Genomic DNA, 16,782 nt, shown 5'->3' on the forward strand with positions numbered 1-16,782 from the left:
ATATCCTATTTTTTCTCTAAATGCAGACTGTCTGCAGATTGTGGCGTATGTTCTATTTTGCCGACTTCAGCCTACACTGGCATCTTTAGCGGGTCTGTAGTTTTGTGATGAGGCTGCCAAAAAGATTACATTTGTGCTGTCAACACTGCACAGTGAAACAGCGCACCACCGTCTTGACTCATCAACTTTCATACACATTCTTTGGGAGTCATTTGGTGCTTACCAGCATACAAGCAGTTCTTATCTTGACCTCCACAGTTCCCCTGAACTGCCATCTCTTAACCTTCTCTTAAAAGCAGTAAGCTAAAAACACACAAGCTCTCTTCTCAAAGCTTTCCCTAATTGTGACCATCAAGTATGTTCGTTTTTAGAGCTGTAGACAATATATAGTGTGTGTATATGTATATATAGTGTGTGCGTATGTATTATATGAATGTAATATGTACATATACATACACACATATATATATATAAATAATATAACTACATATAATATCTTAAATAACTTGTTTTCATTTTTATAAAATCAGATCAAGTAAAACTTTTTTTGTACAAATTATTCTACTTTTACTGAAGTTACATTGAAACTTCAGTATTCAGGGAAATATGTATTCTTATTCAGCTACAGGATTTGTGTACTTTGTGTACTCCGAGGCTGAAGGCAGTGAATTATAAATCCAAACATAAACGCTGAGCTTGTTCATATCTGTAGTGCACGATGATTGCAGTGAGGTGTGGTAAGAACTTGGCATGAGGACACATAGTGAAGAACTGAAGAAACAGACTGGTTTGATGAGAAAAATCAGAACAACCGTGGCAAGACGTTCTGTGCGAGGAAACGAGAGACCGGGGGATGACGTGAAATGCATTACCTGTTTACTTGAATAAACGTCGGAAAGAAAACAATGGTTGATGGGAAACGTCTGGAGACTTTCACAGCAAGCACACAGAGATTGAGATGAAATTTCTGTTTTCATTAAAAAGAAAGAAAAACACAGTCGAGTATCGATTCAGCAAGAAATGACTAAACAAAACACTGCAGCCAGGGAAGCACACTGTATAGAAAATGTACATTTACAAGTGATGCAATGGAAACACTGCACTTGGAAACGTGCCCATAAGGAACAGAAGTGAGAAAGTCCTGGTATGATAATATGAATGGCTGTCATGAATAGCAGGTAGGAGTTAGAGGAACTCACAGATGGAGGAAGTAGGCCTGGCATGTACAACAGTGAGAAACCGGCTAGGAAGTCAGTCTGTTTATAAAAGAAAAGAAAAAAAAGAAAAGAAAGAAGCTTCTTCACAAACTGGACGCTTTGCCAGAATGAATGAATGAATGAATGAATCTGTGTGAATGCGCTGGAAACACGCCGGGTGTTCCTGTGGTTGACAAAACAGAACTTCCAGGTTTTTTTTTTCTTCATTTGGAGGAAAAATCCACTGTTTCATTTAAAATAGATCTGATTCTTGTTCTCATCTTTACACAGATCGACGTAAAGCTTTAAACAAAGGCCAGAGCTCCAGTTCTACGATGTAAATACTGTGTGGAAAGTGGAAAACCGTTTGGATGTTCCTGTGGTTGAACTTCCAGTTTTTGTTTCTTCATTTAAAAAGAAAAAAAATCTAAATACATCCCATTCCTACATTAAACGCAAAGCTTCGTACAATATAAACAATATAAACTCCATACATGACCGTAAATGAAGAAACAGCAGCCATGTCCGACATTTCCAAAAACAGAAATCCAAAAATCAGTCAGCCAATGGTGCGCTCTTACTCATATGCCATCAGAAACACCCTCACAAACTTTGTTTATGACACTGTAGTTAACGCAGTTTGGTGTTGCGCAACAGATAACACCACCACCTGCCAGTGAGCTACCACACCATGTGGGTACTGGGGTTCGATGACTCCTAACACTCTATTGGCTCACCTCTGTTTAACAAGTAACCTTGTAGGTGGCTCTGGATAAGAGCTTCAGCTAAACGCCATGAATGTAAATATAGGTTTACTGTAGTTACCTTTTACTTATTTACAGCCTCCTAATTCAACACACCTGATTCAGTTCATCAAGCCTCAAGGACCATCTGAATGAGGAAATCAGGTGGATCTGATTAGAGCTGCAATCAAATAAATAAAAAGAATCAGAGAGAAAAAAATTGACTAAATCTACAATTACTAAACATATTCTTCCATGTTTATTAACTAATTCTCATTGTCAGAACATTACCTTGTATCTCAATTTCTTTGAGATACAAGGTAATTTTTTATTGGTTACTTTTTTACATAAATTACAATTATATATAGAATATAAGAATATAAGAATTATAAGAATTATACATTCTGCTGTCTTTTCCATTGTGTCAAATTTCCATGCTACACAGACTACTAGGAATAGACCACAATATCCCAAAATATTGTATTAAAAATTAAGATACTATAAGGCAATTAAGAATCTCCTATAATACTTACTAACTTCTGAGACGAATGAAACAATATGCTCAGCATATGTAAATTGTAAATTTAAAATTAATTTCTATTGGATAACTCATCACTATGTATTCAAATGTGTCCAAAGCAGCTAAAAGAAAAAGTTCAGAGGGTTTCATTTGACAATAACAATATTGTTGCCCAGTACCATGACATTTTCACATTAATTTAGTGTTGCTGTCGAACAATTGGCTTCTAGTGTAGATCATAGTGTACATATTCTTGTCTTTGGGTTTGTCTTTACATGCAGTGTATGTCTGAATTAGACACTCCTGATTAAAAAAATATAGTGCATTAGGTCCATTCAAACTTTTAATGAGTAGAATTATTTTATTTTTTTTAAATAATAAATTAAATAAATAAAAGATAAAAGGTTATATGCTAGAAAACTAGAACTGGATTAATTTAACTCAAATAAACAATTTAAATAGATGATTTATTCATGTATTAATTGAAATATGAATCATTATGTCATTATTTTTAGGTTGAGGTGACTGAGGTGAGGCACTTTATTTTCTACTTTGTAGTTTAGCATCAAAGCATCCGTCGCTGTGATGCTGAGATCGGCTACAACTTCCTCTTACAGTAAAGGTGAGTGAAAGCCAAGGAATACCTGATGAAATCCCCTTCCATCCTAATATAAGGACACCCAGGGCCAGCATGGAGAGACACACGCCTTCCTCTGAGCAAAAGCACGCATCAGATCTCACCAGGTAAGAACACAGCACACACCTGCTCATCATTAGACCTTTCTCAGACATCAGTTAGCAAAGATTCCAGTCTCACTTCATTAGGAACGGCACAGCTTCTCTTTAGGTGTTCAAACTGTTAAACTGTCTAATGCAACAATATTATTTGGACCAAATTTAATGTTATTTAAGGTTCAACTGGTACAAACATGCTGTGGCTATACAGATTGGGGTTTGAGGGGTTTAATAGGTTTAATAATTGAAAATATTGGCAAAAAACTCATTTATATTTTTACGGAACATACTGAAATATATGATCAGAACTTTCTGATCAATCACACTTTTGGGACAGAGGTATCCACAATTATTTGCACTGTTGCAATATGTTGGTTAACTCTATTGGTTAACTTTATTGATTGTCTTGCTAAAAATATACGTGGTAAAACATGCTTCTCATTGTTTACTTGTCTGAAACACTTACTATACTATCCAGGTAACTGTGGTTTTCAGCACAGTACGAGTGAAAGTTTTACCAATACTAATAAAACTGCAGGTCCTGAACATCACCCATCTTTTTTTTTTTTTCAGTCAACCAGTATATTTTGGTTGTGCCACAGTATTAGGACAACGTTCCTTAGTTAACTTTTCTATTTAGAGCCATGACAACTCAAAGCACCATTCTGGTCCTTAAATCAGGCCTTCCCTGATGTGAGTTTTTCCAGATTATTGAATATTTTTATAATATCACTTTTTATTAAATAAAAAAAACTGGTTCCACAACTGTTACAATAGACACACCGTCTTGATTCAAGTCAGGTTTCGGTTTTGGCTTGTGGTTAAGGTTAGAGTAAGGGACTCCGAGGGGCTCGGTGGTCTAATGTCTGGAGATCAGCAACAATTAGCTGTGATCTCTCCGGGTGGACAGACGGGGCTCTGTCCCCTCATCTTTCTTAAAGTGATGTTGGCCGGCACAGGATGCTGGAGACCCAGCGCTGTCCTCTGAACATGTTGGCTGCCCTGGAGGCATGTGTTAAGACTTTATATCCCTAGTATCAGGGGGCAATGCTAGTGCTAGGGGGAACTATGAACGGGTGGGTTAATTGGCAGTAGGGCCAAATATATAAGACATTTACCAGGAGACTAGAAGGTAAGGGGGAACTGTAGTAGGTGGAGGGTGATATCAAACAGATTAGACAGATTTCAGTCTAGACTAGTTTCTAGACTAGGGTCTCCCAAGTGGTGACTTGCAAGTTCAGGCCATTCGTGGGCAGGAATCCAGGAAGAGAGCCTTGATGTCCCTGGTGGTTAGGATGACCCTTTTCTGCCTGTTTACTCAGATGTCTGTTGGCTGTCCATTAACATTAGCATTAGCAGCAGTTCAACAAGATGCCTTCACCTTCCAGTCATTGGTAGCATCGACTGATGTGGACGGAACGGGGGGGGGGGGGGGGTGGGGGGCTACCTAGTAGGTGGACCTGGTAACTAAACCAAAACTAATAACAGTTCATCCCTCAGGTCACACCATCAAAACCACAATGAGGACATCCATCCTGCTTGTATCCACCCTGCTGGTCATTCTGTGGGGCTCAGTTCTGGGCCGAAAACTCCACCTGGGCACCTGTACGCTGACCGTCCACACTCATGAGCTCAAGCATCACTTCCAGCAAATCCGCCACAGCATGGTGAGCATTTTTAGAGCCTCGGGGCTCTTAGAGCTGCCGGCCTCAAAGAGCTGAGCTGTTTCCTTCTCATAACAGAAGGAGAAAATCCAACAGCATCGTAGGCCGACTTGTAACTCAGATTCTTTGTAATGAGTTAGGCATAAAGGAGCTGCTGAAAGATCTGTACTCCACGGCTATTAGATAAATGACTCAATCAGTACGCTATGACATGTTCTTAGACTGAAGATCTTACACAGCGCACATTAATTCTAGTAATAACAGCAGCTACCAATTTCCTGTTACTGATTCGCTCACCTAACAAGTTCGGCAGCTTGTATAACAGAGCACGCCATGTCAAAACACTGCTGCGAATCTACGTCTCGTCCATATCCAAGCTTGCTACATGACAGAAAACCTGGTATGAGAGTTTGCTGGGAAATCCTCGACTTGCCTTTGGCAAAGGGACACAAAAAAGGTACCCTGATGTTATGAGTTACAGCCAGAGATAACTGCTGACATAAGGGAGTAAGAATTTCCTTGGTACTGTGCAAGACAGCAGCACAGCCTGGGGCTAATAAATCACAAGCTCATCATGACGATGCAGCGTGAACCAGCACAGAGTTCAGGAGAGAACTTAACCTTTGACCCCTTTCTTCTTTAGGGGAATTTCTGTGGCCCGACCTGTTTGAAATCCACTTTCCTGATATGATCTCTTTTTGTTCTACAGCTCACAGAAGACAACCACAAGGGTGTTCGCTTGCTGAAAGGGGAAATGATGAAGAGCCTGCAGGTGAGTTATGCCAAACATGTCCAGGTGGGGCCTGCATGGGTATTATGGGCATTGACCCCACATGTGGATGCCCACTACGGATGCCCAGTGATGGGAACAGGAGGGGTTAAACATGGGCTTGTGCAATGCATATGGGGTCTAGATGTGAGATTAAGGTGGGCTTTAATGATTTAGGAACATTTAGGAAGCCCAACTGGGTCCCTATTGAACCTACTTAGCCCATATTCCATCCATATGAGCCAGACATGAGAATGCTGGCTGGGTACTGCTCACTGTTTACAGTTTTAAGGAACTTATAGCAGTGAATAGTAGTTCTAAAAAATCTACTGTTTTTACTCTTGTCCCTACCAGGCCACAGAGAGTTGCTGCTTCCTTAGACAGGTCCTACGGTTCTATATCGAGAAGGTCTTCAGCAGCTACACAAGCAGTCAGTCCCTCCACCGGAGAACCACCAGTGTGTTGGCCAACTCTTTCCTCAGCATCACCAAGGACCTGCGATTATGCGTATGTCACCTAACTTGCAACACTACTATAATACACTTACAGATCTTGGTTCTTTGAAGCAATGTCATTGAGGAACCAATAGATTTATGGTTAACCACTTGGGTTCATATTGAGGGTTTAGCTGGCCGATTAGCAAAGTGCAGCTGGATATCCAATAGGTCAACCACCTTGGCTATGTTAGATCAGCAACAATCAAGCTAATCTATCTGCAATCCAATCCAGCTGCTTTAACACAAGAGAATCTCAATAAACAACTCAATTAAGGAGTAGAAAAGGTCCTTACCGTCTTCAGCGTATGTTAATGTCAACCTCTTCTTCTCTAAAAGCACGCTCAGATGCACTGCCATTGCAGCGAGGAAACCAACCTGAAGTTTGATGCCATTCAGACCAACTATGACAAGGTAATTGGCCTTATTTGACACCCTATATTTCTAAAGGATCATTTTTTGCATCATATACCTCCAAAAATCCAGTTATATCTAAGAGGGGTACCTGATCCTAGATTGGTAAACAGATCCAGATTATATCCGGAGACCAAACGCATGTCAATGAGCCTGTGTTTCCTCACCATACTTGTCCTTTCTCCCAGCTGGAGATGGGGGCAGCGTCGGTGAAGGCGATCGGAGAGCTGGACTCTCTGCTGGAGTGGCTGGAGAGCTTCCACAGCAACTGAGACCACAGCTGAAAACGAAGGCGTGCTGGACATCGTGACGGCTACACATTTGGATTCCCTGGACATCCATTTAATCACATGCTGCTGATCCATTGAAGGAGCTTCATAATTACCGCACTTTATTGTTACCATAGAACATGTTTATAACCAAAAACTAAAATTTTGGACACACATTGGTCACCTTTTAACATTTGACTCAAATGCTAAGGTGACACTGGGGACACACGGCTATCCACCATAGTTTCAATAGACGTAAGTTGTAGGTTGGATTGAAAGGAGATGATTGGGTCATGATTGGATTGGGTTTCTTGGTTTTGCTAAATGAGTAAATGTGTGTGTATTAATGCTCATTAACTGTAGCTGCAGGATTTGAGAGGTATTTCCACCCTCACACACACACCCACTGCCATGGCCCTGCAACGTGGGCCTGCTTAAAACCCCACTGTCAGCCCATGTGTCCCCAGTGTCCTCTTTTTTTGAAAACAGAAATATGGTCACCCAAATGTTTTTAAGATGATGGTCAGCACACATTCAAACAGGTGTGTCCAAACTTTTGACTGGCACTGTACATGTAGCTTTTTATTGGAAACAGCAAAGAAAGACCCTCCACTGCCTAGTTGACCTTAATGGTAGCTCCTGGAAATGACTCTACTGTGGGCCAGAAGGCCATTATACACCTTATATTCATAATGCAGCATAACTATTGAATATTTATTTAATGTCTATTAGAGCTGTTGTGATCTTAATTTATTTTGTAATGCCTGTGGCCTAATTTATGTTTGCGTGCATGACAAAAAAAAACCGTTGTGCTTGAAAGTAGACCTTTGAGGTCTTTAATTGTAATAAAGGAGTAGATAAATGATCATTACAAGCAATTCCATCGTGTATTCCCTTATGTACAGGGGTGGTATATGTTGAGTCAGTCTGGTGGAGAGCTCTGGCTACAGAAAATCTGTCTGTAAGTACACTACACGTGTTTACAAGGCATGCTATGTTCTCTCTGGAGAACAGGCGTAAGAACTGGTAGCTGCAGTCTAGGTGGGCTGCATTTCCAGACTGCTACATCATCGAAGGACGTTCCAATTAGAACACAGCCGAGAAACACAGCCTAGATTTGGGCAGTGTTCGAGAACACCATCAAAGAGTATTTCACACTCTGCAGTCGTCCATAATCATTCGTCTGACTTGAATAAGGTCAGGGCTTGTAGACTGAGGAGATCTTTCAGCGGATGATAAACCACTTTGGGGCAGCTTAACCAAGCTGGTCTCTCTGAATGGTCCAGCTGGATATGCAATTGGTCATCCACTTAGGCTATCTTTGACCAAAAGCAATCTAGCTAATGACCATGAAAGGTCATCAAATGCCATCCAAAACCAGCTACCAAGTTGCTGTCAGGCAATTCAACACAAACTACCACAACAACCAAAAAACAAGCCAAGAACCACTTATTAGCCTCTATTGGTAGGAGTATGATCAACAAAAAGAAAAAGGGGCATTGGCATGACCATTCATCTGACCGGAATAAAGTTCAAAAGTAAAAACGAATTAGCAAGTATGGTCCTGGAGAACCCCCTGCCCTGCACATCTGAGTGTTTACCCTGCTCCCGGCACACCTGAACCAGCTAATCCGCCTATTAACAAGCCCATCCTGAGTTGAAGGCATTGTGTTACAGCAGGAAGCCATTCAAATGTGCAGAGCAGAGGGTCCTCCAGGACCAGAATTGGGTACCACTGATCTAGCCCAAAGAATGCCACCCTTTGGTGCACTGCACATGTTCTAGTCAGGGCCTGTAGAAACACAAAGTATTGAATACAGCATGCTGTTTCCTTTTCTGGTTTCTGATAACATCATAAAGCAGCACTGGTAGCACTGGTAGGCCATCTCGACCGCTTTGCATAACGTGGCACAAACGAGAAGCCTTCATAAGACTTCAGTGCCACTGAGGAAGTTCAGCTGCAGCCTAGCTTTTGGAAGACAGCTATAGCGTGGTCTTTGTTTGGGAAAAAGAGACATAGACCCAGACTTATAATGATGTCTCTACTGGCCTCTGGTGGTCAAAGATGGTATGGGCTTGACTACAGGTCAATACAGCCATTCACAACTACACTTCAACAGGATTTATTTTTTATGAAACTGAAACAGCGAAGAGTGGAATAGTTACACAAGGGTGCACAAGAAACAAGAAAGACGAACTGGGCGAGCACATGGTGATGAAGCTCGCTTTAATGTCCTGCAAATGCATCAGTAACACAGAAACTGGTGGAAGTTCAATAAGACAGAAAACCCTTAGACAGAGTCCTGACCCACCTTGGTCCAGCTAGGCTTTAAATGCTTAGAAGCATTAGAGCCAAGAGGTGGCTGAAGCTCCCTGATGTCATGGGGAGGGTACTGTTTACTACACTTACCTGGTTAAGACAATCCAATGGTCATGAAGGATCCAGTGATCCAGGGAGCGGCTCAGCCATTGCATTCCACAAATTTGGGAATGTGGAATGCAATGACTGAGTCTCACCCTGGATCACTGGATCCTTCATAACCATTGCATTCCACAAATTTGGGAATCTCATCAGATGTGGATCATTTGTGGTCTTCCTGGGCCTTCTAAATTCAGTGTTAAACACTAGCTGTGACTGAAACTGCGCCCTATTCACTTCATAGTGCACTACTTTAGGGTTCCGCCAATTTGTAGGTGCCCAAAACACAAACAGTGCACTGTAACAATCCCAAAATGCACCACAATAGCTAGTTTCCAAAGGAAGTATATTGGCAGACAGAAGAGGAACTATGTTTCTTATAATAGTGCACTATGGATTTCCGTATGTAGGGGATAGTGAATAGGGCACAGTTTCTTTTCTAAGTAGCCACTTCAAACACTTACATGGCGTCTTCAAGCGAAGGATCCACTGTTGAAAAACCTTTAAAGTTTAAAAGAGACTAGGCATTCCCCTGCTCAAACACACCTACTACATCTGGTAACCGCCATTCAACAAACTCTACTGCACAAAGGCCTCCCAGAACTGAACTGGACACCCCTGGCCTATACGGTTTCCAGAGAACCAGAAATGATCCAGTGAAATGGTTAAGATGGGTAAACGACGTCAATCAGTGATGTTTGTTGCAAAATGCTCATATCTAGAGAAACATACTGAGTCAGAATTGATAACAGCAGGGCTGACAACCACCAGACGTCCAGATTCCAGAAAGTTATTACATACAACGGTTGCGAAGGCATTGCGTGACGCCAGAGACACCGTCAACCATCAGTTTTAGTATTATTCATTCATGGTGAAGTTTTTCATGCAGGGCGCTGTAAACCAGACTTTAGCTCCAGCCTTCCATGAACACCAGATCCAGATCAGGTGCATCTGAATATTAAGAGTCAGGGGGGCTAAAACGAAATGCTCCATGGATGTAGACAGGAGAGTCGTATTAGGAGGTTGGGGGGGTGGCTTCGGGGGTAGTACTAGCAATTCTCCCAACACATCTCCTCCGACACCTGTAAAGAGAGAGCCACCGCCAGGCAGAAAAGCGCCGGGTCCCCAGCTCCACCACATCAGCTGACAGACTCTGGTGACTCTATGCTGGGAGAGAGCACCATCTACCCATCCCGGTGGGACCCAGGCCGACTGTGCTCTCTTAGACTCAGTTGCTAGAGCTGTGGTACCACATTAGCCCTAGCCCTTGTTGTGCAATACAGTGCAGCCAATCAGAACATACCTCATTTGCATATATCAGTCACAGAGGCACAGAAATAAAAAAAAGAACTATCCTGTTAAATTTTTTTGTGGGGATAAAGAAAGGCTGGAGAACGGTCTGTCATTCATTCCTTATCTTATTTGCTTTCTGGTCAGGGTGGTGGTGAGTCTGGAGTGCAGGACAGGCACACCCCTTGAATAATGCACCAGCCTATCACATACACATACACACACACCTTGGGGAACCTGAGCATCCATCGCCAAGCTGCCATGTGTATTTTTGGGAGGCAGGAGGAAACCAGGGCACCTGTAAGGAAAGCCACAAGGACACAGAGACAACAGGAATTAACTGTTAAACCTCAGGATGCACCACAGGATCAAGTGTAGACCAGGGCGTATGGAGCTCTTCAGCTTCTTCAAGTAAAGGTTGGTGGTCTTCCGGCTCAAACACACCATTCCACTCCTTAGTGGACTGCCAGGTTTAGGTGGCAAGAGCAAGAACATGCCCAAACTGTGATGGAAACACTGGCCCTGTTGAGCTGACACTGAGGAATCCTGTTCTATAGCAAACCAAGCAGCAGAAGCGTCCAGAGCACTGAAGGAACCATGGCATGCTTAAACACAAAGTTCACATTTCACGCCTTTCGGCAGCCGTTTTGTGAAAGTAGTGAGCACATAAAATAGCCGTAGGTGATCAGAGTTATGAGATCAAAAGATAAAAATTCGCTGGCTTTGCACGGATTTTATGATTCACTCAACCACTAGCTTATCATTTTCTGCTTGGTAAATGAATTTGCTTCTGCAAAATGGAAATTTGGTGCAATTTTTGTCATAGTATGGATAAGTGTGGTTAACACGTTCAGCATGGCGAAACTACAAGCAAAACTGAGAGCGCAGTTCTGTTTCGTGCTAAAAATGGCGGAATAATACCTAGACGGTGCCCAATGCAGTTTGACAGTACTGATCAGATTGTACTCGACTATGCATTATTATACAGTATTTTGCAACTTTCCTGGCTACTGAACAAGCACTGTTAGTTCCCTAAAGAACTTGTTTTAGTACACGTTTTGGACGCATAGCAGAAATGTAAGGTCACAATACCATTTCAACATTTCACGGTGCAGGAGATACATCAATATTTAGCTTTTTGTGAAGACTAAATCCAGTTAAACTGTCAAAATGATAAAATACTGGTGTATCACCCACCCCTACAATGGAATATTGTAGCATATTATATATGAATTAAATATTATACAATGAATATTTGAAGCAAGGGTGGAAACTGGGCAGTTGGTCTAATGGAAGGAGGGTCCAACTTCAATCAAATGCATAGGGGGGCCAATCAATAAGACTGAAAGGGGCTCAAAGACCAAGAATAGGTGCCTTCAGATGCATAATATAATAAAAACAGTACACTGCAGCATAATAGACAGTGTCCAATGCAGTTTTACAGTACTGATCAGATTGTACTGGACTATGGCAGCGTCCACAGCGACACGACTTCCCAAGTACTGCCTATTTAACAATGGCAAAAATCCCAAACCAGGTCAGAGCATTGCAAAATAAACCGAATATATAAGACGGCTAAATATTGCAGAGTCAGGTCTTCAGATTGTGGCTTCTGCTCGACAGTTCTGCCATTAGAACGAACAGGAAATGGGGAAAATACGTGGGTTTCTGGTCTTCCTGACGCCCACAACAGTATTGTCCAGACTTCTGCCTAATAACTGTTGGTCACGCCTTAAAAAGTGAAGCGTCTGCTGTAATTTATTTTACAGTGTGCTGCGTCAGCTACTGTACGGCAGCTTCTCCTGAACTCTGCAACAAAGAGAGAGAGTTACCATCTCCGGGGGTCTCTAGGGTGCATGACGCATCATGATGTGATGCTGAAAAGAAAAACAAAAATAAAAGCAGGCTTGCAAAAATAGCATGACTCTTCCGTGCCAAGTCCCCTTGGCATCCCCCACCCTCCACCTCTCTTTTGTTTTGAAACTTGCAGCGTCTCTCAACCCGAACCCAAAGGGACGTCTGGTGAGAAGCTGGTGATGGGCGTTTGACACGAAACACTTTTTTTCAAACCACATCAAATGACAGCAGTGGAAGCTGGTGGTAAATGAATCAAGTATGTTTTATAGGTAAGCCCGCAGAAGGGCCGCTGTTGCTGGCGCATCGGCGGGCCAAGCAGAGTAGCCACCGACGGTGGGAACTGATGAGTTGTGCAAAAATTCTTGCCGCAAATATACCATCTGAGGTTCATCACAAGACCACACCATGGTGCACGGAAAAACAACCGAGCACGCTGCATCTCCAAAGACAGGAAGCCTGAAGATCTGTGCAAAAAAACGGTACAGAAACATACATGCAGGGCTTGCATGCTGCACAAAAACATGTATGTTATGGTACACTGAGGAAGTCTGTTTTTTTTTTCCCCCTTTGCACAGAGCCAAGGGCCAAGTCATGTGCGCTGCATTCACCACCCGCCCGCAAAAGGCATGGGCAGCCCCCGCTGCTCTGTACGGATAGACACGTCCGCCAGCGAAGCAACCGTTCTCTCTGCGTCATTAGCGGCGGCTGTGAGTAAACTGCAGCCTTGACACCCTACATCAGAGCTTGGTGAAAAACAGAAAAGGAAAAAAAAAGACGACGTCTTGTGAAACTAAAACCACCGCAGAGAACGATGTGGTGTGTTTTACTGTTCAAAAAGATTGTTTCCTTTAAAAACGCCAAGGGATCAAAGAGCATACGCGTGCTAGGGCCACAGAGAGGCCCCGCGTTGACCCAGTATTGGGTAAAACACTATCCACAATCAACTTTAGCCAGCTCCTTTGTTGGGTCTATATGAAAAGAAAAACAACTCTACGATCTTCAACTGGTTCAACTATGATTCATTCTTAGGGGTTGAATCAGCTCAGTAAGAACGAGACATTCACTGGGGTTTTTCCCCCCTCTGCCATGTTGTACCACCATTTCCAGCATTGCACTGTAGCGTGTTGTCCACCGTATGCTGACTTCTGTTGAACTGCATACATAGGGCTGCTTTGCACAGAAGTAATAAAGTGCACTGTCTAGTCCAGAGTATTTTGCAATTTTCCTGGCTACTGAACAAGCACTGTTAGTTCCCTAAAGAACTTTTCAGTACACGTTTAGGACGCATGGCAGAAATGTAAGGTCACAATACCTGAGGAACATTTCACGGTGCAGAAGATACATCAATATTTAGCTTTTTGTGAAGACTAAATCCAGTTAAACTGTCAAAACTATAAAATACTGGCGTTTCGCCCACCCCACTACCCCTACAATGGATGAATATTTGAAGCAAGGGTGGAAACTGGGTCGTTGGTCTAATGGAAGGAGGGTTCCAGAGGGTCCAAGATCATCAAACGCATAGGGGGCCCAGTCCATAAGACTGAAAGGGGCTCGAAGACTAAGAATAGGTGCCTATAGATGCATAAAATAAGAAAACTAAACCGCATGCCCCTTAAACCTTTACAAACAACTCTACATCCTACTTTGTATGCCTACATAATTCATTATTTCATATTTAAAAGCCCAGTAACACCATAGAAGTGTGGAAATATAACTCTATTAGAGAAGTTTTTATTGTTATGTTTTGACATTGATGTGTATAGGAGGTCAGGGTCTTCAATAAAATGCTCTGAGTCAAGACAAGGACCGTTTAGAAACCTACAATTGTGACAGGTTGGCATTTTCTAATATGACTTCTGCTGTTCTTTGACTAATCTGTATAAAATGCCAATGACAGATCTGTACGGCACCTGGTACATGGTATAATTTTGGAAGGTCTTGGTGATTGCCTGAGAAGCTGAATCACATGTCCCAAAAATAAAATGCAAAGTTGCATAAAATATCAGAGAACAGCTGACAAATAGGGACAACCCTACTTTTCCATCATTACCAAGCTAAATGTATGGTTATGATCCGATTTGTGGCTTCGAGGCATAAGTTCAAGCACATTCTCGCCTGAAACTCACTCTTGCCAAACAGAAACTCTACTCCCCTTAGCATGAAATTTGGGACTTCACTCAAAGAGATAAGCCAGAAACGTTTTTTATGCAAAACCGAAAGTACCGAACACAATATGAAAGCTGAGCTGAGCTGAGCTTCAGAGCTCTTCTGGAAGATCAAGAGCATTAAAGATATAAAGGTATATCACAGATGATAAGATGGCATATCTGGAGGAAATGTGGAAGGGCTTTTGAACAGCCAGCTAGTTTTCTTTGTTTGTAAACTTTATTAACTCTCTTAAAAGCATTCATTCTCTTAACGTAATGATTTATGACTGGCCTCTATTTCTTCCTAAAAACCCACGTATTTCAGCACATTCATCATTCACAAGTATGTCCATGAGTAATCCTCAGCTTCCAAAAAAAGAAAAAAAAGGACTGTTACAAAATTTCATCGGCATCATCCTGCACAAATTCACAGCCTGTGACTATTAATAGCTATACATTAGCTCTTGTATTTGTTACAATAACGCCTTACGCCTGGGCGTTAGCGTGTTTTTTGGTTTTTTTAGCATTTTTAATAAAACTGAGAGAAATTGAGAAGCTCCTAAAATAGGATGACGCTCTACAGACTGGAAGTTCTGGAGGGAACAAACAGCAGCTTTACATACATGCAATTTACATTTACGAATAAAGACGGGCAGTCCTCAATTTGATATTTCCAGTAAACAATAGCAAACCCCAGATGAAACGGCATTGCTCATTAGTGTTAGGTCTAAATATGACGTGTCATTTGCTACATTACACAGACTTAAGGTAAAGAAACTGGCATTAATCGCTCAGAGATGATACCGCCTACGCTAACGCCTACTCCAATATTACGCTACTATACCAGCTTCCTTTGTACAGTCTATACAATTACAGGTGTTACTGAAACAAATCCAGCTTTCAAAACCTCTTGAACGCTCTGGAAACCACATCACACAGACGGTCACGATTGAGGTCATGCCACTTGACTCAAAGGAAAACGCTTTAAACTAGGCAACACACTCAGCATCTTTGATGACGTGTGTTTCATAAGGCATGTATTTTTGTACAACGTGAAAGTGGGAGTCGGATTCCAGTGAAGTTGACAATTCTTTTGACAGCTTTTTGAGTCAGCTGTCCGTCCACCCGCCTCTCTCACATTCTCAAGGAATGTCCTCGAAAGACGCTGAGCGAATAAAGCTACGGTGGTTCTCGGTCACAAGAGCGTCACCTCGCAGTGACTGACGGCGTGTTGTCATTAGTGAGAAATAAAGAGCTCAGATATCATCACTCTCCTACTGGCCAGACTATCTGCAGCATTGTGCGTATTTTTATCTTCAAATCGCAACTCGAGGTGCTAAAGTCTCAGATTTTATCAGGCCTGTTATAATGTTTTAGCAACACCACCATCAAAACGTACCTCCAACTAAACTGTAAACTCCAGTCAGTCTTATGAGATGCTGTGTTTTTATAGCCATTCATTGATAAACAACAGCTGATCAGACAAGGTGACCCAGAGCTGTTTATCAGTGATGGGAATCGAAGTAGGACTGTAATGGTCACATTCTTCTGTTATCTATTTAACTTCATTTTTGATGAATCTTGAAGAACATCTTAAGCAATGGTTGTAAGATGAACTCTGGCGTCGTAAATACAGAGCAAAGCAAAGAATCGCCTTCTTGGACAAAACTAGGCTGCTTAACTAACTGCAAAATGTCATTAGAAAAAAGAAAGACCTCCTCCAAGACTCTTCTGCACTTCTCCTGCCTTAAGGAATCAGCTGAATCTTACAGAAGTTGAGGATGCACCTCTTTAGGTTCCTCTCGTCTTCTGTTCTGATGGTGTTGCTAGTTCAGGCCGCTCAGGCCTCATTAACGCCGGTGATCCGGTCACAGGTGACTGCTGTTCACACCGACCATTGTAAACATGTCTCCTGCGAGTGTTTGTGATCTGATGTCCCACATTATTTCTGCTGGAGGAGGGGCATGGTGCACATTACCTATGAATTAATCGGGACGACCTATCGCCTTGATCCATTAGCCAGTTATTATTATTGTAGCCGGTTGTTATTGTTATCGCAGTCACTAACGTATTTTCCGGCAGGGGTAGTGACACGGGCAGTGCTTTGCTGTCGGTGCGATTCGAGACGCTTTGGTGTCATATGCGTCTCCGCCCACCATTTCCGATGTGCTTCGAGTGATCAGATTACAGGTCATCCTCACCCAGGACGCATGATAATGACAGGTGTGAACAAGGGCCTCGACAACTCCCTAGAGATCCTCCATG

General features: G+C 42.3%; 1 protein-coding gene across 1 annotated transcript; it reads left to right on the forward strand.

The window, feature by feature from the left end:
- Positions 1-3,150: 3,150 nt before the first annotated feature.
- On the forward strand, positions 3,151-6,807 carry il19l (interleukin 19 like). The gene is made up of 7 exons (XM_072666536.1): positions 3,151-3,203; positions 4,154-4,206; positions 4,695-4,861; positions 5,568-5,630; positions 5,982-6,134; positions 6,461-6,535; positions 6,724-6,807. The coding sequence occupies exons 1-7, from the start codon at positions 3,151-3,153 to the stop codon at positions 6,805-6,807; spliced, it is 648 nt and encodes a 215-aa protein (XP_072522637.1).
- Positions 6,808-16,782: the final 9,975 nt, after the last annotated feature.

The sequence above is a fragment of the Salminus brasiliensis genome, chromosome 21 (assembly GCF_030463535.1).
Source record: "Salminus brasiliensis chromosome 21, fSalBra1.hap2, whole genome shotgun sequence".
NCBI lineage: Eukaryota > Metazoa > Chordata > Actinopteri > Characiformes > Bryconidae > Salminus > Salminus brasiliensis.

What these genes read in the sequence shown, in the direction of transcription:
- il19l (XM_072666536.1), top strand. Translation starts at nt 3,151, where the DNA reads ATGGAGAGACACACGCCTTCCTCTGAGCAAAAGCACGCATCAGATCTC. An exon ending in AGCAAATCCGCCACAGCATG is followed by an intron (nt 4,862 to 5,567) that starts GTGAGCATTTTT and finishes TTTGTTCTACAG; the next exon opens with CTCACAGAAGACAACCACAA. An exon ending in TTCAGACCAACTATGACAAG is followed by an intron (nt 6,536 to 6,723) that starts GTAATTGGCCTT and finishes CCTTTCTCCCAG; the next exon opens with CTGGAGATGGGGGCAGCGTC.